Genomic DNA, 24299 nt, shown 5'->3' on the forward strand with positions numbered 1-24299 from the left:
ACATAACCTAGCTTAACCTAACCTAACCTATCCTAACCTAACCTAACCACCGAGATTTTAAACATGATACCTGAGGCACCGACTATAAAGAAATAGTGAAGAAAATAGATTAAGCTAGATATTTGTCACTATTAACGATGTTGATAAACAAATAGACAAACTAAAGCCTAATGAATCACCAGGTCACGTTGAGATATTTGCCAGAGTATTAAAGGAATGTAAGGAAGAACTTAGTATGCCCTTAGGAAAATTCTTTAACATGTCATTAAAACGGGTGTAGTACCAGATTCCTGGAGTATAGCGAATGTAATAACGATTGTCAAGAAGGGAGATTGATCAATATCCTCTAACTACCATCCAGTCAGTTTAATATCAATTTTAGAAAAATTGATGAAAGCAATAATTTCAAACTCTATTCTAAATTATCTCAAAAAGCAAAAGTTGATCAATGATTCCCAACATGGCTTTACAAGTGGGCGTTCATGTCTGAAAAATCTATTATCATTATTTGTTTTAAATGTTTTCGAGTCATTGGATGACAGACACAATTATTATGTGGTTTACCTTTACTTCAGCAAAGCCTTCAACATGGTCCCTTATGAAAGACTCGTACAGAAAGTGGAGGCACATGGAATTGGAGGAGATATTCTAAAATGGATTAGGTGCGTGTTTACAGGACAGGAAACAGCGAGTAATCATTGATGACTCTAAATCCAGTTGGGGTAACGTCACTAGTGGAGTACCCCAAAGCTCAGTACTAGGACCACTACTATTTATTATATACATAAAAGACATAGATATCGGCGTAGACAGCAACATAATTAAATTTGCTGACGTCACTAAAATAGGGCGTGTAATTAAATCTGAAGAGGACTCCGCAAAACTACAGGAAGATCTAAACCAGTTTTTTCGAATGGTCTGAAAAATAGCAGATGAAATTTAATGTGGACAAATGTAAAGAACTTAGTCTAGGAGATGTAAGCAGAGAAACCAGATATCAGATGAACAACGTTGATATAGGTGAACAAAGGTGCTTAAATTATCCAACCAGGAACGATCTCTTAGTAATGGTTTTAAATGAGACAAATTTAGATTTAGGCGCGAGATAGGTAAACACTGAATTGGAAATTGAGTAGTGGAAGAGTGGAATAAGTTACCAAACTTCATCATTAACTCGAACACGCTGGGTAGTTATAAATATAGACTGGACGGATATATAAGGGATAGCAGATGGGTATAAATGGGACTGCCCAGTATGGGCCAATAGGCCCACTGCAGTTTCCTCCATTCTTATCTTCTTATGTTATTAATGCTACGAGTTCGCTCCTGGTTGGATAGTTTATTATCTCTATTATATCACCTTTGTTTAACCCTGACTTACATCCACACATCTCGATCATATCGCCCCTCACACTACGTCTCTCGAGGGAGTGCATTAGGAATCTTGAGTACAGAGACAGATTCTTTCATCTTAATTTGCTCTCCCTCGAGAAGATGTAGAGTGAGGGGCGATATGATCGAGATGTATAAATGGAAGTCAGTGTTAAGCAAAGGTGATATAACAATGTGTATTTGCTCAAAACAAGGCTAACAAAGTACTTGGGTTCATATAAAGGAGTGTTAGGTACAAGACTAGCGAGGTCATCCTAAAACTATATCTTGCACTTGTGGGCCTCACTTGCATTACGCAATTCAATTCTGGTCACCGTACTACAGAATGGATATAGAATCCCTAGAAAGAATTCAAAGGAGAATGACAAGACTAATCCCGAGCATTTGGAACCTTGAGTACAGAGACGTAGAGTGAGGGGCAATATGATCGAGGTGTATAAATGGAAGTCAGGGCTAAACAGACGTGATATAACAAAGGTACTCAAACTATCCAACCAGGAGCGAACTCGAAACAATGGTTTTAAATTAGACAAATTTAGATTTAGGTGCGAAATAGGTAAACACTTGTCTGGGAATAGAGTAGTGGATGAATAGAACAAGTTACCAAACATCATCAATAATTTGAACACACTGGAAAACTTCAAATATACTGTAGGTTGCAGGTGAACGAGGCTGCCTGTTGCAATTTCCTTTTATCGTTATATTTTCACATTTTTGTGACGGTACCTTTATATGTTACTTATTGTGACGATGCTATGAAGTTAATTGTTGTGGCGGTACCTAACCTAACTAAACTAACCTACCATTACAAGATAGTACGTGATATATACTAGGCTGAAGAGAAGTTTATAGTGTACTATGGAGGTGGTGAGTTTAGTCAGTGTTTCAACGCCCTCACAGCGGAGTTATGTTCACTGGAGTGCTTGAGAGACTTGTCCTCTGATTAATTCTAGTGGATGAATTTTTACCAGTAGGACACTGTCTGGCAGGATATCCGGTAGTGGGTCTGTGGTCATGCCCGTGGGAACCTAACGAGGTCTCATATACAGATCAATAATACATTTATATACCTCACGACTATCCTCGTCCGCTGGGCGTCCCCTGCCGCTCCACAACTAATCACTAATTACCATTACCCCCCCCCCCCAACCCTCCCGGATGTTCTCTGGGAGAAGGGAAGGGCTAGTTCCTAACCATTCCCTTAATCCTCTCCCTCCTTGGTGTTATCGAGATAGAGGGAGGGCTAGTTCCTAACTATCCCCTTAACCTTTTCGCTGTCATTTCCGCACTTCTCATTTTATTCTGGCTGGCTCCAGACGATTTTATTCAGATTTGCCCTGCGAGGAGGCTAGTTTATTGGGCACCCCCTTTGCATCCTGTGAAAGGCTAGGCGCAAAGGTGTTTACAGCGCCCAACAGGGAAACAAGCGGAGTTCATGTATGCCTTCCGACGATTTTACTCAGCTCAGGGTATCCTCCCCCAGCCAAAGGATTAACCCTTCCTAGCCCTTCCGGATGTTGTCTAGGGGAGGGGAAGGGGGGTGAGGTAGTTCCCCCCCCACTTCATCTCTCGTGGTATCACGTTTCCACGACCATCAGTCAGTTATTTACTGCCAAGGCGGGGGAGGGAAGGACTTGTGGGGAAGGAGAAAGGGAGGAGGAAATAGAGGAAGGTAAGGACTTGTGGAGGAAGGAGAAAGAAGGGAGGGAAGGATTAGTGGAGAGAGGAGAGAACGGGGAGGGAAGAACTCGTAGAGGGAGGAGAGGAACGTGAGCCCAACACAGGCGACAGGGGAAGTAAGGGAGGTACTGTGAGACATCACTTCATGCTCTAGCTGGCGGAGGTGAGGGGCAGGAAGAGGGGGGACGAGCAGTGTGAAGATCATATGGACAACGGAGGAGGTGGGGGGACGGGGTGGAGGAGGAGGGGGAGGAGGAGTAGGGGAAAAAGGATGTGGAAGGGAAGGGGAATGGTAAATGAGGGGAGGAGAATAGGAGAAATGAGGGGCGGTAAAGGAAGGGGGACAGGAAGATGTGGAACGGCGGAATGCATCAAAGGGGGAAATTGTGTGAGAGACAGTGTGGTGACTGGTGAGAGACGGGGGTAGTGAGAGATAGAGGCGGGTGAGAGACAGAGAGGGTGAGAGACAGAGGGTGGTGAGACAGAGAGTGGTGAGAAACGGAAGGTAGTGAGAAACAGAAGGTGGTGAGAGGCAGAGGGAGGTGAGAGACAGAGGGGTGAGAGACAAAGGCGGGTGAGAGACAGAGAGGGGTGAGAGACAGAGGGTGGTGAGACAGAGAGTGGTGAGAAACGGAAGGTAGTGAGAAACAGAAGGTGGTGAGAGGCAGAGGGAGGTGAGAGACAGAGGGAGGTGAGAGACAGAGGGTGGTGAGAGACAGAGGGAGGTGAGAATCAGAGCGAGGTGAGAGACAGAGGGTGGTGAGAGACAGGGGATGTGAGAAACAGAGGGTGGTGAGAGACGGGGGATGTGAGAGACAGGGGATGTGAGAGACAGAGGGTGGTGAGAGACAGAGGGTGGTGAGAAACAGAGGGTGGTGAGAGACAAGGGGTGCATCCAGTTTGGAGGAGTCCCACATCATAAATTCTATTAAATATTCCACGGCGCTCAGTGTACCATCCACCACGGCACACAGTGTACCATCCACCATGGCACACAGTGTACCATCCACCACGGCACACAGTGTACCATCCACCACTGCATACAGTGTACCATCCACCATGGCACACAGTGTACCATCCACCACGGCATACAGTGCATGGCACACCATCCACCACGGCACACAGTGTACCATCCACCACGGGTACCATCCACCACGGCATACAGTGTACCATCCACCATGGCACACAGTGTACCATCCACCACGGCACACAGTGTACCATCCACCACGGCATACAGTGTACCATCCACCATGGCACACAGTATCCACCACGGCACACAGTGTACCATCCACCACGGCACACAGTGTAACATCCACCACGGCACACAGTGTACCATCCACCACGGCACAGTGTACCATCTACCACGGCTCACAGTGTACCATCCACCATGGCACACAGTGTACCATCCACCACGGCACACAAGGTACCATCCACCACAGCACACAGTGTACCATTCGCTACGGTACACAGTCTACCATCTACCACGGCACACAGTGTAATCAACCCCGCGGCACAAAGTGTACCATCCACCACGGTACAGCCATCCACCACGGTACAGTGTACCATCCACCACGGCACAAAGTGTACCATCCACCCCGGTACAGTGTACCATCCCCACGATACACAGTGTACAATCCCCACCGTAGACAGTGTACCATCTCCACGGTACATAGTGTACCATCCCCCACGGTACACAGTGTACCATCCTCCACGGCACAAAGTGTACCATCCACAACGGTACAGTGTACCATCCATCACGGCACACAGTGTACCATCCCCACGGTACACAGTGTATCATCCCAACGGTTACACAGTGTACCATCCCCATAGTATGCAGTGCACCATCCCCATGGTATACAGTGTACCATCCACCACGGCACAAAGTGTACCATCCACAACGGTACAGTGTACCATCCACAACGGTACAGTGTACCATCTATCACGGCACACAGTGTATCATCCCAACGGTACACAGTGTACCATCCCCATGGTACGCAGTGTACCATCCCCACGATACGCAGTGTACCACCCCACAGCACACGCTGCATCATCCCCACGGTACACAGTGTACCATCACTACGGCACACAGCGCTCCCATCCACCACGGTACACAGTGTACCATCCAACACGGTACATAGCGCACCAGTACCATCCATCACGGCACACAGTGTACCATCCTCACGGTACACAGTGTACCATCACCACGGCACAGAACGTACCAACCATCACGGTAAACACTGTACCATCGACCACGGTTTAATATACAATATAAATAGAACATAAGAACATAAGAACATAAGAACATAAGAAAATAAGGAGTCTGCAATAGGCCGGTTGGCCTGTGCATGGCAGCTCCTGTCGAGAGTTTCTACCACTCTCTTTCAACCATGAATCTATCTAGCCTCCTTTTGAAACTATTAATCTTAAATGGACGAGTTAGCGTCTGAAGAATTTTACTGGACAAGGAGACGTCAGCCTTCAACTTCATGATCTTAATTAACAATACTACAATTACCATGTGTGTGTGTGTGTGTGTGTGTGTGTGTGTGTGTGTGTGTGTGTGTGTGTGTGTGTGTGTGTGTGTGTGTGTGTGTGTGTGTGTGTATGTCTGTTTGTGTGTGTGTGTTGGACTGAGACCACAATGTGTGTGTGTGTGTGTGTGTGTGTGTGTGTGTATGTCTGTTGTGTTGATGGACTGGTACCATCCCACAGCACCATCACCACTTTCTACACAGTCTAAATTTGCACTCCAGGTTCCACCTTACACTATACTTGCCCCGTTTGTTTTTCCTCCCCACCTATGTGTGTTTGTTCCCGCCTCTCGTCTACATTCCACCAAGTCTTGCTCAACACCACCCCACTCCTGCCTTCACCACCTTACCATCTTAACCTCCCCCACCCCCTCTCATTCTATACACGTCCACTCATTTTTTCTATGTCTCGCCTTTTACTACTCTACTTCACTTTCATCTCTGTGCATTCCTTTCATGTTCTTACTCTCTCCTTCAGCTACATGTACTGTAGTTCCTCCCCAAGTTACAACTTTCGGTTTTAGCCGTAAATATGTTGTTTCCTGACGTATTTTGTTGATCTAGCGTCCTGTACATAATAGGGAAAGCGAGGAATGGAGATCTTGACACAAAGAGATGGTACGCTCCCGTGATACAGGGACGCCGGTTGTGATGATGGCGGTGGACTGTGGAAGTGGTTGTGGTCGCCGGGGCGTTCACTTCAGTCGAGTCGCTCAAGGCCAGCCAGGCGGCGTCCCACCTCTGCCCTGCACCCTTTTATGGACCTTTCTCCTATTTTATCCCGTATGAGAGGATTATTTTTCGGCCAACCATAGATTTGGTAGAAGAGTTTTTCCACTCTCTCCTCACCACCAATAACTGCGTAGTTAACGGATAATATAATGAACGACTACATGACTTGCCGAAAATTTAGCTTAGGTTACATTTTTTTAAGCTGACTAATTCTGATGAATATATTAAAGCAATAAATAACTTAACTCATTACTTAAAATGTGTGGAATATGGCCATATCCTTTGTTGTGTCCTATACCACAAGCTAAATCAGCTCTGCAGGCAGTAGGCAAGTACAGTTTCGTCCCAGACGTCGGCAACTTACACTACAAGTGACCCCCTGATACCGTAGTCCCCCTCACAGCCCACCCACACAACCTCCAGACAGCCCCCGAGGCCTGCCCCCCCTCCTCTCCCCTGAAACCTGACCCGAGTCTTCTCGGGCGAGACCGGATCCCCCAACCCCACCCCTATCTCCTTCACTGACCTCCCTCCCTTCCTCACAAAGGTAGAGAGACGGGATCACGTGAGGGTGGAACGTGACGGTGGGGGGAATGGATTCCCATCGTTATGTCACACTGTTCGTATCTGTGAGCCCAATAGTGCCTGATGTCTCAAAATTTTTCTATGTGCTCGTATGTGTCTTTCCTTCTCTACAGGCATTTGCTTCCTTGAGCGATGCTTGGTTGAATAGCCTTATTGTTTACCTATGTGTGCAATATGTGCGTATACCTGTAATCTATCTACTGTATATATATATATATATATATATATATATATATATATATATAATTTTTCTATTCAGTTGTCCTCTATATTTCATTTTGTACTTTTCTGACCAAAAAATATCATTCTCATTTGTTTGTAAAAGAAGTTGTTCGATATGTCTAACCACAAGTAAAGTTTTTGTAACAACAGATTAAGTAATCCTTCCTTGTCTTTTTCTGCCTCTTTGTCCCTGCCTGTGGTGATCGTCTGTTGAGGGTGACATATGAGGGAGAGAAGCACTTGTCCTTACCACAAGTCTGACCCACATAACACCACCATCCCACGCCAGATGCCTCTAGCGACCACCACTCTGCTGCACATTATTAGACTAGGGGGGGAGGGGGTTGTGGGGTGCACAATAAACTAGCCAATGTCTGCGACAAAATAAAACAAACTCTAGGTGTTACCCCGACTGGTGCTCTCAACACTAGTACACAGCTGCAAATATTTTAAGCGAATTTACTTAAATGTTGAGTATAGTATAAGAACCTCGCCTCCTCCACAGCCCCTGCCTCACCACCCCCCTTAAGGGTTACTATCCTCTTTTTTGTCTTCCACGGCTGTTACCCCTCCTGCCCCCTTGCCTCCTTCTCCTCCACCCACCACCCTGACAGTGAGGGCGGCAGTGTCCATCATCTGGGTCACCCTGCCCAGCCAAATGTCACTCGGGTCGTCTTACAACAACCCCCATAGCAACTGCTAACCACATCAAGTGCGGCTATTGTGCACAACTTGTGGAACTTTTAATGGTGGTGGTGGTATGGCATCAGGTATAGTACTGGTGGTGATGGTGGTAGAGACCCCTCCTACCTTCCTCACCATCACCCTACAGTGACCAACATTAACAACTTCAATCCTTCGTTCTCATAAAAAAGAATGCAAAAAAAATGGAGTGACAATGGTAACAGTCGCAGGATAAATTAATGAACACATACAAAGAAAATCGTCCAAAGCCTCTGGTACCTCACCCCCCCCCCTCCACCAACACCTTCGACGTCTCCCCCCATCTCACCTTTCCTCTCAGGCAACCCGCCACCGCCTGGATACTACAACCTGTGGTGGACCTTATAATCAGGGTGTACACACAACTGCACTCCAACTCACAAATGTTATTGTTTTCTCTGTAGTTTTCATAGTCGTGTAATGTACTTTAGTGTTAGTCTGTCTAAACCTAACCTAACCTAACATAACATAACCTAACCTAACCTGACCTGACCTGACCAAACCTGCCCTAACCTAACCTAACCTGACCTAACCTAACCTAACCTAACCTGACCTAACCTAACCTAACCTGACCTAACCTAACCTAACCCAACCTAACCTAAACCCTAACCCAACCTAACCTGACCTAACCTAACCTGACCTAACCTGGACCTAACCTGACCTGACCTAACCTAACTCCCTAACCTAACCTAACCTAACCTGACCCTAACCTGACCTAACCTGACCTAACCTGACCTAACCTAACTAACCTAACCTGACCTAACCTAACCTAACCTGACCTAACCTGACCTAACCTGACCTAACCTGACCTAACCTGACCTGACCTAACCTGACCTAACACCCTAACCTGACCCTAACCTAACCTAACCTAACCCTAACCTAACCTAACCTGACCTAACCTGACCTAACCTGACCTGACCTAACCTGACCTAACCTAACCTAACCTAACCTGACCTAACCTGACCTAACCTAACCTAACCTATGTGCAATGCCATCATATATATATTATGTTATCAATGTGTACAAGTCATGTGACGTTTTTCCCTGTGACGTTATTTCCGTTCACCGTAATAGAGCCAAAGAAAACACCCATGTAGTGGCAAATGTGTGTGTGCTTTTTACTTAAGAATTTCCTAGTCCATTTGTTCAGATTACCTAGAGATTCGTTCCTCCCAGACAGCTTCTTACATCTGAAGTTTAAATACCCGAAAGCTAACCTATCCTCCTAGGTAGCGTTTGAGTGGTTAACCTTCAGGTGAAATAAGTGGGGGGGGGGGAGAGTGAATCTTCATGGGATCTGTTCTTTCTTTCGGGTTGGAAACTCAGCTAAGATTCCCCCAACACTTTTCTTCACATAAGAACATAAGAACATACGAAAGGAGGAAACTGCAGCGGGCCTATTGGCCCATACTGGGCAGTCCCATTTACACCCAACCCCTATTGCTCATATGAGCATCCAACCTATGTTTGAAGCTATTCAGCGTATTCGAGTTAATGATGATATTTGGTAACTTGTTCCATTCATCCACTGCTCTGTTTCCAAACCAGTGTTTACTTATTTCACGCCTAAATCTAAATTTGTCTAATTTAAAACCATTGTTACGAGTTTGCTCCTGGTTGGATAGTTTGAGTACCTTTGTTATGTCCCCTTTGTTTAACCCTGCCTTCCATTTATACACCTCTATCAGGTCGCCCCTCACTCTACGTCTCTCGAGGGAGTGCAAATTAAGATGCTTTAACCTGTCTCTATACTCAAGGGTCCTAATGCCTGGGATTAGTCTTGTCATTCTCCTCTGAATTCCTTCCAAGGATTCTATATCCATTCTGTAATACGGTGACCAGAACTGAACTGCGTAATCCAGGTGTGGTCTCACAAGAGCAAGATACAGTTTTAGGATGACCTCGCTAGTCTTGTAACTAACACTCCTTTGCATGAACCCAAGTACTTTATTAGCCTCGTTACGAGCAAAAACACATTGTTTACTTGGCTTAAGGTTCCTACTTATCATTACTCCTAAATCTCTCTCGCAGTCGGATTTCTCTATGGCATCGTTGTTCATCTGGTTTCCCTGTTTACATCTCCTATACTAAGTACTTTACATTTGTCCACGTTGAATTTCATCTGCCATTTTTCAGACCATTCGAAAAATTTGTTTAGATCTTCCTGTAGTTTTGTGGAGTCCTCGTCAGATTTAATAACACGTCCTATTTTAGTGTCATCAGCAAATTTGCTTATGTTGCTGTCTATGCCGACATCTATGTCGTTTACGTATATAATAAATAATAATGGTCCAAGTAATGAGCCTTGGGGAACTCCACTTGTGACGATGCTCCAATGGGAATTAGTGCCATTAATGCTCACTCGCTGTTTCCTGTCCTGTAACCACGCCCTAATCCATTTAAGGATATTACCTTTGATGCCATGCGCTTCTACCTTTCTAATTAGTCTTTCGTGGGGGACTCTGTCGAAGTCTTTGCTAAAGTCGAGATATACCACATCATAATTGTGCCCCTCGTCCACCGATTCGAAAACTGATGAAAAGAATGTTAATAGATTAGTTAGACATGAACGTCGGCTTGTGAAGCCATGCTGGGAATCATTGATCAATCGATGCTTCTCCAGGTGATTTCGAATAGAGTTTGAAATGATTGCTTCCAGTAATTTGCCTACTATTGATGTTAGACTGATTGGGCGGTAGTTAGAGGATAGTGATCTATCCCCCTTCTTGAAAATCGGTATTACATTCACTATCCTCCAGGATTCTGGTACTACACCTGTTTTAAGGACATGTTAAACAACTTTGCTAAGGGCATACTAAGCTCTTCCTTACATTCCTTTAATACTCTGGCAAATATCTCATCGGGACCAGGTGACTTATTAGGCTTTAGTTTGTCTATTTGCTTACTAACATCGTTACTAGCCACTACTATCTCGCTTAATTTGTTTTCTTCACTATCTCTGAATAGAGTCGGTGCCCCGGGTATCATGTTTAAATTTTCGGTGGTGAAAACTGTTGAAAAATATTTATTCAAATTATTGCTCATTTCTCTGTCGTTATCAGTGAGCTCGCCGGTGTCTGACCGTATTGGTCCAATCTTTTCTCGTGTTTTAGTTTGATACATTTGGTAGAATCCTTTGGGGTTTGTCTTCGCCTCCCTTGCTATCCTTACCTCATTATTCCTCTTGGCTTTCCTTATCTCGGTTTTAACCCTACTCGCCAATACCCTATAATAATCTCGGAGGTAAATTTCGCCACGATTTATCCTTCTACCTATAGCCTTCCTTTGGCCAGTGATGTTCTTTAAATAATTATTAATCCATTTAGGGTCATTGTTGTCTGATCTGAGTTTTTTGTATGGTATGTTCTGCCTTTGTGCATTAAGTAACTCACTATTTAAATTGTCGTGGAACTCGGCAATCTCAGATCTCGTTATCAGGTCGGTGTCATCTGTCAGGTTCACGGCCAAGAGCGACACCCCCTCTCTCAGCTGCCTCTTTAAACTGTCAAAGTTTGCCCTTCTGAAATTTGGTACTTTAGTGGAATTCTCCTTACATCTGCCCTGAAAATCTAACTGGAATCTAATTTCTTTGTGATCGCTGTTTGCAAGTTCGTTCCCTACCTCGACATTGCTAATGAGGTTTTCTCTGTTTGACAGAACTAAATCGAGTATATTATTACCCCGGGTGGTTTCGGTTATATGTTGACTTAGAAAACAGTCCTGGATCGTCTCGAGAAAATCTTCTGATTCTGAGTTACCTGTGAGGTCAGTCCAATCTATTTGGCCAAGGTTAAAGTCGCCTACTATACAGACTTTGTTGTGTGTGGAAGCCCTGCGCATTTCATCCCAGATAAGTCGCTCATTGACTCTATCAAGATTGGGAGGTTTATATATTACTCCGTGATTAATTTTCCCCTACCGTCGATTAATTCTATCCAAATTGTTTCTGTACTCCTCTCAGTTTTTATTTCCTTATTTATTTCACACTTCAGATTATCCCTAACATAGATTGCTACTCCGCCTCCTTTCCTGGTCTGCCTATCGGTATGGAACAGTTTGTAACCCGCAATTTGATATTCGACTGGTAACTCACGTGAATCTAGGGTGATCCATGTTTCAGTGAATGCTATTATATCGATTTTTTCGGTACATACCAAGGCCCTAATATCATCCATTTTGTTTCTCATACTTCTACTGTTCGCGTAGTATACATTTAAGTTAGTCGTGTTCTGAGTCCTCCCCTTACCGCGTTTAGTTTTAAACTCCCTGTCTAATTTAGTTTTGTCATCATTCCTAACACTATTTCCCTGTAATCTTTCACTTTGTTTACCTGCTCCCACTGCAGTCTCCTCCACCCCCTTGCTCATATATTCTCCACACTCCCCATTTTAACCCTGCCTCCCCACCCTCCCTCAAGTAACCACAGCTCTTATGCCATAAATCTCCTCCTGTAACCATAGCCCATCCCACCATACCCCTAACCCCCCAAGTAACCACATCTTCTCTCCCCCCCCCCACATCAGATATGTATTTATATATATTTTTTTATATTTGCCCACAGTGGAAAGTTTCAAAAGGAGGCTGGATAGAGAGTGGTAGTAACTCTCGACAGGAGCTGCCATGCACAGGCCAACCGGCCTATTGCAGACTCCTTATTTTCTTATGTTCTTATGTTCTCACTCACTAGTAAGTGATAGCTCTCTCTCTCTCTCTCTCTCTCTCTCTCTCTCTCTCACTCTCTCTCTCTCTCTCTCTCTCTGTTATGTTAATAATCCAAATCTGGAAGTTATTATTCAATGCTATTAATCACTGCCACCAACTCCACGATCATTAGCTACATTAGTGATCACAAAGAGTATGAACATCGTAGGTAAATACTTCAAGTTAGCTTCCTCACAGGTGGTATCACATAGGGCATAAAAATCAACTTAGATGTACCAGGGAGAGGACCAAAACATGTCAGGTGTACCAGGGAGAGGACCAACATCTCTAAACATGCAAATTTAAGATCCAAAGAACAATTTAAGATCAAATGAACATAAGAATGAAGGAAACTGCACTGGATCTATTGGTCCATGCTAGGCAGCCCTGTTTATACCCAACCTTTACTTCTCATATATCCGTCTAACCTATATATGAAGCTTCCCAGCGAGTTCGAGTTAATAGTGATGTTTGGTAATTTATTCTGCTCATCCAAAACTCTATTTACAAACCAATTTCTACCGAATTTCCGCCTAAATCTAAATTTGTCTAACATAAATACTATGTGTACGTCTCTGATATGATACTGTGGTTTAAGCACCGTATACACTTCAATCATATCACCCTCACTCTACTTCTCTCCACATATAGCAAGTTAAATTTTTTACTATGTTTCGGTACTCAAGGGTCATAATGCCCAATAGTAATCTCTATGCCAGCAACTCAGACCTCCATTCTTTGATGAGAACTATGAACACTGAATTAACTGAAGTCGGGACCAGGGTAATATGTAATAAACTGACCTTAAACCTTGAGAAAACCCACTACACGATCTTTGACAGAAAAAAAAACTTACCTCCAGACTTGGTAATATAGTCCTCAAACGCGAACAAAATACTAAATTCCTCGGAGTTGTTGTTGATAAGAAACTTAACTGGAGAAACCATATACAAGCCACTCACAGTAAAATCAATAAACGGTGCGGTATCATGTATCACACTCAACAGTCACTCACTCTCAGAGCAATGAAAGAAATCTATTATGATCTTGTTTACCAACACCAGATACACTGTCACACACTATGGGAGGCCTCTGGCTCTTCAAAAACACAATCTCTGGTTACTGCACAAAAGAGAGTTGTACGGACAATGACCTACTTGAAAAAAACAGATCACACAAACGAAAAATTTGCTATATTGAAATTTTTAAAATTCGAGGATATTAACACTTACTGCTGTGCCCTCTTTGTTTACGCATCTATCAATCACTTGCTTGACAATAATTACTTACAGTTCCGGAATAATCAGAGATACAACTTAAGGCACCCAGAGCTACTAAGACCACCACCCATGCACTCCTCTCAGTCCCAGACCTCCATAAAATATCATGGTGTGAAGGTGTGGAACAACTTACCCCCACCCATCTCAGCAAAGACTGCGCTCCCTTCCTTTAAATCATCTCTAAAAAAATATCTATTGTCGAAGTATTAATACTTCTTGAAACACTTACTATATTTACAGTACCTGCTTTTATTGTACCACCAAATCCGTTTTATCGGAAATTATCGTGTAAATAAATAAGTAATTACCATTGCCATAAACATAATTTCCAACTAGACATAATCCTGAAAGCTCTGTCCTCTTGTTCAACCTTATTACTGTACAACCCAGGTTGTACTGCTCCCCCATTATACTTATGTTTTTAAATTCCCCTCTAATATATATATATATATATATATATATATATATATATATATATATATATATATATATATATATATATATATATATATATATATATAGCCCAATAAAGCATGTGGTCTTCTGGTCCAGAGGTAGCATTCCCCAGTCACAGTCATGGGCTCGTGGGCCGTAGGTTCGAATCCTGGTGGGTTGAGGTGTTGATTTTATATATATATATATATATATATATATATATATATATATATATATATATATATATATATATATATATATATATGTGTGTGTGTGTGTGTGTATATGTATATGTATGTGTATATGTATGTATAAATAAATAAATAAAAATAAAAATTATAAATAATAAAATAAATAAATAATGAAGTGATAACCGTGGTAACATTATGAGATGTACTTATTACTACCATGCTATTGTACTATTCCAGATGATACTAAATGTTACATAATACTTCCTTGAGATAAATGTATAGTATATATCAGGTGCCTCAAAGAGAGCTCAGGTTCTCATCTGGCTCAGCCATGTTAATATTGTTATTATTATCCAGTCTGTATCTGTATTTTTCTGGCTAAATAAAATGTTTCAATTAATCAATGAATGCTTTTTAGGGGATGACGTTCACGAACCCTGACTTAGCGGAAACATTTACCCTGTGAAGAAACTCCAGACCCCTGACTGTGCGTACGTGCCCTAGCACACACACACACACACACACCCTGACGTGTCCTCCACTCCCCCCCCTCCCCGGTTACCTGAACCCACGCACCATACCTCACCCCCCTCCTAATATCATGACCCGAGCCTTCCTCCCTCACAAACCTTTCTCCTGCCTCTTACACTTACCTTCCTCCTCCCCTTCTACAACTACGCTCACCCTCCTCTTCCTCCTTATCTTTTACTACACACGTTTCTATTTCAGCTTTACTTGTTCATATTACTCCTTTCCCTCCGACCACCCTCTGATGAATATGATGTATTTCTTTGTGTACGAACCTCTGTTCTGCATGGCGGTGAACAGTGACATTACCCACATGAATCTGACCTCTATATATATAGCTGTTAATGAATATGTTGTATTTCTTTGTGTATGAACCTCTGTCCTGCGTGGCAGTGAGAAGTGATACCACACTCAGTGTCAAAACCTGACTAAATTACTAGAATAGGCAAACTGTACTCCACGCTTTGTCAATAAATTTTTTAAACTAAAAAACCACCCTACTATATTATTATCCCTCCCACTCTTTCGTTTTAATTATCTTCTTTTCTTCCTCCCTCATTTCTCCCCCTCCCCCTACCTATTCCCGGCATTCCTTCTTTGGTCAGCACCTACTCCTTCTCCACTCCTTATCCTACGTTCCAGGAAACAAAATTATTGCGTCTTATTCAGGAAATGACTAACACGTCAGCGGATAGACTCCCGCATTCCCTCGCCCCGCACTCCCTCGCCCACCTCTCACCTCTTATGAATAGAACATTTTATGGTTCTACATACTATACTTTGTAAATCTCAATTAACAGCCTCTGTCAGTTAACAGCACCACAGCCTCTGTCAATAAACAGCACCACAGCCTCTGTCAGTAAACAACATAAGAGCCTCTTTCAGTTAACAGCATCACAGCCTTTTCTGAGAATCTCATTTAATAGCATCACAGCCTCTGTCAGTTAACAGCACTACATTTTCTGTCAGTAAACAGCACTACAACCTCTGTCTGTTAACAGCACAATAGCCCCTGTCTGTTAACAGCACTACATCCTCTGTCAATTAACAGCACCACTGCCTGTGTCAGTTAACAGCACAATAGCCACTGTCAATTAACAGCACCACAGCCTCTGTCTGTTAACAACACAACAGACTCTGTCAGTTAACAGCACAATAGCCACTGCCAGTTAACAGCACCACATCCTCTGTCAATTAACAGCACCACTGCCTGTGTTAGTTAACAGCACAGCAGCATCTGTTAATTAACAGCACAACAGCATCTGTTAGTTAACAGCACAACAGCCTCTGATAGTTAACAGCACAGCAGTCTTTGTCAGTTAACAGCACCACAGCCTCTATCAATTAACAGAACAACAGCATCTGTCAGTTAACAACACAACAGTGTCTGTCACTTAACAGCACAACAGCATCTGTTAGTTAACAGCACAACAGCTTCTGTCAGTTAACAGCACAACAGTCTCTGTCAGTTAACAGCACCACAGCCTCTGTCAGTTAACAACACAACACCCTCTGTTAGTTAACAGCACAGCAGTCTTTGTCAGTTAACAGCACCACAGCCTCTATCAATTAACAGAACAACAGCATCTGTCAGTTAACAACACAACAGTGTCTGTCACTTAACAGCACAACAGCATCTGTTAGTTAACAGCACAACAGCCTCTGTCAGTTAACAGTACAACACCCTCTGTTAGTTAACAGCAAAACAGTCTCTGTTAGTTAACAGCACAACAGCCTCTGTTAGTTAACAGCACCAAAGCCTCTGTTAGTTAACAGCACCAAAGCCTCTGTCAGTTAACAACTCAACAGCGTTTGTCACTTAACAGCACAACAGCCTCTGTCAGTTAACAGCACAATAGCTACTGCCAGTTAACAGCACCACAGCCTCTGTTAGTTAACAGCACCACAATCGCTAAGGGAATGTCAGTTAACAGCACCACAGCCTTTATGAAATTTTAATTAACAGCAGCATAGCCTCTGTCAATTATCAGCACCACAACCTCTGTCAGTTAAGAGCAGCACAGCCTTTACGAGAATGTCATTTAACAGCACCACAACCTCTGTTAGTTAACAGCCTCACAGCCTCTATCAGTTAGCAGCACCACAGTCTCTGTGAGTTAACAGCATGTGATAGCTGTTTTGGTATAACACTAATTATTTTAATTAAGTTCTGGAACTCTTAAGTGACAGGGCTTGATGTAAACACTTCTTGGAGTTTTCTGTTTATTGCTAAAGCAGGTATATACATAGATATAATCTGAGAGAATATATTGTGAGTCTCTCCGTGTTGTGAATAGCACTTTGAGATAACACTTGAGTTAGGTGCCTGGCTTCCCTGTCCAGTGGTAGTAGTGAACTGCCCTCCCTGGGGTGAGAGAGCGAGTTGGTTCTTTGCTAAATCAGCTGACCTGCGCTTGACCTTTGAGAGAGATGCAAGCAAAGTTAGACCCCTTCAGGCTTTTACGCCCTTAATGCATGAGTCATAAAGGCAAGCATGAACTCCACATGCTTCCCAGTTGTTCACTGTAAACGCTTCTGCGCTTCACCTTGCACAGGATGTAAGGGGGTGCCCAATAAACTAGCCCCCTCCGGGGCAATCTGTAAAATCTGTAAAGTCTTGAATAACATGGTGACTCACTTGGTGAATAACTTGGTGTTATTCATGAGGGTGAATATTTATATAAAGGTGCTGTTAACAGCACCACAGGCTCTGTCAGTTAGTAGCACCACAGCCCCTGTCAGTTAACAGCACTACAGGCTCTGTCAGTTAATAGCACCACAGCTTCTATTAGTTAACAGCACCACAGCCTCTCTGAGAATGTTAGTTAACAGCACCACAGCCTCTCTGAGAATGCAAGTTAACAGCACCACAGCTTCTCTGAAAATATCAGTTAACAGCACCACAGCCTCTCTGAGAATGTCAGTTAACAGCACCACAGCTTCTCTGAGAATGTCTGTTAACAGCACCACAGCCTCTCTGAGAATGTTAGTTAACAGTACCACAACCTCTCTGAGAATGTTAGTTAACAGCACCACAGCCTCTCTGAGAATGTCAGTTAACAGCACCACAGCCTCTCTGAGAATGTTAGTTAACAGCACCACAGCCTCTCTGAGAATGCAAGTTAACAGCACCACAGCTTCTCTGAAAATGTCAGTTAACAGCACCACAGCCTCTCTGAGAATATTAGTTAACAGCACCACAGCTTCTCTGAGAATGTCTGTTAACAGCACCACAGCCTCTCTGAGAATGCCAGTTAACAGCACCACAGCCTCTCTGAGAATGCCAGTTAACAGCACCACAGCTTCTCTGAAAATATCAGTTAACAGCACCACAGCCTCTCCGAGAATGTCTGTTAACAGCACCACAGCCTTTCTGAGAATGTCTGTTAACAGCACCACAGCCTCTCTGAGAAAATCAGTTAACAGCACCACAGCTCTCTCTGAGAATATCAGTTAACAGCACCACAGCTTCTCTGAGAATGTCTGTTAACAGCACCACAGCTTCTCTGAGAATGTCTGTTAACAGCACCACAGTCTCTCTGAGAATATCAGTTAACAGCACCACAGCTTCTCTGAGAATGTCTGTTAACAGCACCACAGCCTCTCTGAGAATGTTAGTTAACAGCACCACAGCCTCTCTGAGAATGCCAGTTAACAGCACCACAGCTTCTCTGAAAATATCAGTTAACAGCACCACAGCCTCTCCGAGAATGTCTGTTAACAGCACCACAGCCTCTCTGAGAATTTTAGTTAACAGTACCACAGCCTCTCTGAGAATGTTAGTTAACAGCACCACAGCCTCTCTGAGAATGCCAGTTAACAGCACCACAGCCTCTCTGAGAATGCCAGTTAACAGCACCACAGCCTCTCCGAGAATGTCAGTTAACAGCACCACAGCCTCTCTGAGAATGCCAGTTAACAGCACCACAGCCTCTCTGAGAATGTTAGTTAACAGTACCACAGCCTCTCTGAGAATGCCAGTTAACAGCACCACAGCCTCTCTGAGAATGTTAGTTAACAGCACCACAGCCTCTCTGAGAATGCCAGTTAACAGCACCGCAGCCTCTCTGAGAATGCCAGTTAACAGCACCACAGCCTCTCCGAGAATGTCAGTTAACAGCACCACAGCTTCTCTAAGAATGTCTGTTAACAGCACCACAGCCACTCTGAGAATGTTAGCTAACAGCACCACAGCCTCTCTGAGAATGTCAGTTAACAGCACCACAGGTTCTCTGGGAATGTCTGTTAACAGCACCACAGCCTATCTGAGAATGTCAGTTAACAGCACCACAGCTTCTCTGAGAATGTCTGTTAACAGCACCACAGCCTCTCTGAGAATGTCAGTTAACAGCACCACAGCCTCTCTGAGAATGTCAGTTAACAGCACCACAGCTTCTCTGCGAATGTTAGTTAACAGCACCACAGCCTTCTCTGAGAATGTCAGTTAACAGCACCACAGCTTCTCTGAGAATGTTAGTTAACAGCACCACAGCCTTTCTGAGAATGTCAGTTAACAGCGTGCCGGCTTTTCTGAGACTCCGAAAGAACAAGAATTTCTCAGTACATCATAACAGGAAGTCGATGTTGTATCTCATATTCCTTATTTTTCAGGTTTAAAACATAGACTCTTATGTTGTAGTGAACTGTCCGATAATGAAGAAAATGTGCCGTATACTAAATGTTTGTTTTGGTCCGATATTGTAATTGATATATATTTATATTTCTATACTGTCGTCTATCAATATTATCAAACGTTGTCTTTTAGTGAAAGTGAAAAACGTAACAAGTTATAAGACCGGTGTAGTATCTTGCGTTATTTTATGGGAGAATGACAAGCACATTGGTCGGTCTGGCTGGGCGTTTATTCTCTGTTCTTGGTTACAACGTGCCTAACACATTTCGTGTTTACACAAGCCTAAACACTTTCTGACTTTGGTAAGAAGTAACATAATATATAATATATATATATTCAATAAAGGCAGCATATAAACATACACTATATAACACTATTTCTCCCTTTCAAAAGAGAGCATGGCTGCTACAAATCCTAAATAAACAAAACTTACAGAATTACATATGGCAGGGAAGAAGGGAATAGAACACAACAAATATAACTTCCTAACTAAACAGTTTTGAAAGGCCTGTTCACAATTCAGATAATTAGAGGTCTAATTTAATTACAGGTCTCCTAACTCTGTTTGATCTTCTAGGACTATTCCCTCCATCAAGTTTTACAGGGGTTTCACTTGCACTCTGTGCATTATCAGTGACAGACATATCATCACTACAATCAGTTGACACAGTGAGTGGAAGCTGGGAAACATCATCTTTGACATCATCATCATGACGATCATCTGAAACTGTCAAGTTTATCATCATGTCCTGGTGCTACATTCATCTCGTCATGTGCCTGAATGATGTGATCCACAGGAACATATCTCAAAGAGTTACCACATTTCACTAAATATGTCCTAGATCCACCTACCTTGTCAATGACACCAGTTATCCACTTTGCATGTACAGTACCATAACCTTTAGCCATGTTCCTAACTCTCACCCTATCATTTACCTTGAACACTCTTTCACCGGAACTCTTATCATGATACATCTTTTGTTGAGCTTGTTTCCTCTCTACAACTCCAAACAGACTTGGCTTAACTAAACTTAATCTTGTTCTCAACTGTCTCTTCACCATTAACTTTGCAGGAGTACATCCTGTCACACTATGTGGCGTGGTTCTGTATCTGAGTAAGAAATTTGCGAGTCTGTGTTTCATTGATTTTCCTACAGTTCCTTGAATTACCTGCTTGGAAAGTGCTTCCTTTACAATTCTAACTGATCTCTCAGCTGGACCATTAGAGGCAGGATGATAGGGTGGGGTCAGTGTATGCTTTACACCGTTGAATCTCATGAAGTTTTCAAACTCTGATGATTGGAATGGAGGACCATTGTCAGAAACTACCTCTTCTGGTATTCCATGTTCGGCAAATATTAATCATAATTCATCAATGGTTCTACCAGCATTAGTACTGTACATGTGCTTAACATCAATCCACTTTGAATGACTATCAATTAATACAAGAAATTTGTCTGTTCCCTTATCACAGAAGTCAATGTGTACTCTTTGGAAGGGACGGATAGGCCATTTCCAGGTTTTCAAAGGTGTGCTGGGTGGCATACTCCTAACATTCTGACAAACAGAGCACTCACGTACCATCATTTCTATTTCACCATCCAGTTTAGGCCACCACACAAAACTTCTCGCCAGTGCTTTCATAGCACATATACCTGGATGTTCAAAATGCAGTTCATTCAAAATTTGCCCTCTAAAACACTGTGGAATTAACACTCTCATACCCCACAACACACATCCCTGTTACACTGATAATTGACATCTCCTTAAATGATACGGTTGAAAGTCTAAGGATGGACAAATCTCTGGCCATCCATTTAGTGTATACTCCAGGACTCTTCCTAATACAACATCTTTCCTAGTTTCATGAGCAATCATTCCGGAGGTGACTGGAAAATCTTCTGCTATCATGGTTACAGCATAAACCTTAGGCTCTACTCCATCATTTGATCCACTACATGGCAACCTTGACAAAGCATCTGCATTGGAATGATAATCTGAACGTCTGTACTGTATCTCATAGTCATATGCCGACAATATCAAAGCCCATCTCTGCATTCTTGCTGCAGCAAGTGTAGGAACAGGTGATTTAGGACCCAAAATTGCCAAGAGAGGCTTGTGATCAGTTATTAAAACAAAATTCCTCCCATATAGATACTGGTGAAATTTCTTTACTCCAAATATGATAGACAAAGCCTCTTTCTCTATTTGTGCATAATTTTTCTCGCTTTGGGTAAGAGTTCTCGAGGCATATGCAATGGGTCTTTCTTCACCGTTATCCATTATGTGACTTATGACAGCACCTAATCCATAGCCCGATGCATCACAAGCAAGCTTTAGTGTTCTACTGGTATCAGAGTGGACCAAAACATCAGTACTAGACAGAGCAGCTTTACAATCTTCAAATGACTTCTGAGTTGCACTGTTCCATTTCCATGGTATCCCTTTCTTTAATAGTTCATGCAGAGGGGGTAAAACTGATGAAAGTCCACTCAAGAACCTTGAATAATACTGTATCATACCTAGGAAAGCTTTCAATTCACTGACTTTTTTGGAGCAGGTAAATTTACTATGGCTCCTACTTTATCTTCCACAGGTTTCAGCCCTTCTGCATTCACTTTGTAGCCAAGATAAGTTACTTCTTTAGCTAGGAATGAACATTTGCTCTTGTTGAGCCTGACATTGTGTGGCAACAATCTTTCGAATACTGTGGCTAGGGTTTTGACATGATTTTGGATGTCAATGTCAACAATAAGGACATCATCCTGAAAACATAACACATTGGGAAGACCCAAAAGAATTTTGTCCATGATGCACTGAAATAACTTTGGTGCACTTTTAACACCATAAGGCAACCTTTTGAACTTAAACAATCCCTTATGAGTGTTGATGGTAAGGTACTGTTGACTTTCAGCATCAACAGAGACCTGAGCATATGCTTGGGACAAGTCTAACTTAGTGAAAATGGTTCCACCTGTTAGTGCAGCAAACAAATCTTGAGATGTGGGTAAGGGATATTGCTCATCCTCAACAGCTTGATTAATGGTAACTTTATAATCACCACATAGTCTAACAGATTTATCAGCTTTAGGTACAATTACTATTGGAGCAGCCTAATTGCTCTTGGCGGTTTTCACAATAATTCCCTCACTCACAAGTCTGTCTAATTCCTTCTCAACCTCACCTTTCAATGCATAAGGAACAGGTCTGGACTTAGCATATATGGGTGTAACATCTTTGTCAATGGTGATATGGGCTTCATAACCCTTTATACCATCCTGTCCCTTTACAAATAAAATCTTGCATTTTTCAAGCAATTTCTCAAGACCTGGAATACTGTTACACATTCTAACACTAAATATCTCCTTCCAGTCCATCTCAAGTTCACACAACGAGTTCTTACCTAACAAAGTTGGTCGATTCACATAACTAGCTATAATTAATGGCAACTTTAAATTCTGATTTTTGTACTTTACCTCACACTCTAATTTACCTTCTGTGTTCAAAATCTCTCCAGTAAAAGTTCTCAACTTGACACCTGAGTCTTCTAAAGGCACATGCGCAAATAGTTTCTCATACATATCTTTACTCATTATGGAGAAATCAGCTGCAGTATCCATTTCCATGGTTACAGATGTGTCATTAATACACAAGTCCACATTATATCTATGTTTAACTTTCCCTTCACGACTGGTGTAAATAGTAAACACATGGGCACTCTCATCATTATCAGATCCAAAATTACTAACACTCTCATGAATACTCTCATGAATACTCTACCTTTATCACTTCTACAGGCAGGAGCAATATGTCCAATATGTTGGCAACTGTAACATTTTGAATTCTTGAACTTACACTGAAAGCTTTCATGTTTCCCTCGGCACCTCTTACATTTTAAATCAGCATGTGTTCCTTGTTTTGTGGTATACTTATTCCTTTTAGCTACAGTTACTTTACACACTGAGCCACTACTACTGTTTCACTACCAGCATTGGGAACAAATTCTCTGGTGATTTTCTCGGCCAATTCCATGCTTGTAGCTATCTGACGTGCACTTTCAAAAGTTAAGTTAGTGGTGTTCATTAACTTATTCTGTATTTTTTCATAATTCAGGCCTATTGCAAACCTGTCTCTTAGAGCTCGGTTCAAGAACTGTCCAAAGTTACAGTGAATGGATAACTTCTTCAAAGCTACTATATAATTACTTACTGATTCATCTTTACCTCTATCTCTGGTGCCAAATCTGTAACTTTCAGCGATCTTAAGTGGAGCAGGATCAAAATGTTGCTTCAGAATCTTGGTAATCTGAATCAGTGAGGAGTCCTTGGGTTTGTCTGGAGTAAGCAGATTGACCAGAGTAGAATAAGCATTAGCTCCTACCTCTGTCAAAAAGATTGCTTTCCTTTTCTCTTGAAGGGCTTTCTTCTGAGCATCACCACCGTCGTCCATTAATTCATTTGCCAGAAAGAAGAAGTCCATTCTCTCACAATATGATGTGAAATCTTCCTTGTCTGCATCATACTCCCCCAATCGTCCGATGTATCCACTGACGCCAGCCATGGTTGCTCTCTTCACTTAAATTCTCCAGGTTCAGAGTAGCCTTCCCTTCAGTGGTCACTATCCTCTCTTCACGGACTTCACCAACACTTTGTGAATCCCATCCTCG

At 42.6% G+C, this 24299-nt stretch overlaps 1 protein-coding gene across 1 annotated transcript; it reads left to right on the top strand.

Moving 5' to 3' along the window:
• Positions 1-18479: 18479 nt before the first annotated feature.
• On the top strand, positions 18480-19448 carry LOC121857212 (putative GPI-anchored protein pfl2). The gene has a single exon (XM_042353204.1). It carries the CDS (start codon positions 18480-18482, stop codon positions 19446-19448), a length of 969 nt encoding a protein of 322 aa, XP_042209138.1.
• Positions 19449-24299: the final 4851 nt, after the last annotated feature.

Source organism: Homarus americanus, unplaced genomic scaffold (genome assembly GCF_018991925.1).
Source record: "Homarus americanus isolate GMGI-L3 unplaced genomic scaffold, GMGI_Hamer_2.0 scaffold51859, whole genome shotgun sequence".
NCBI lineage: Eukaryota > Metazoa > Arthropoda > Malacostraca > Decapoda > Nephropidae > Homarus > Homarus americanus.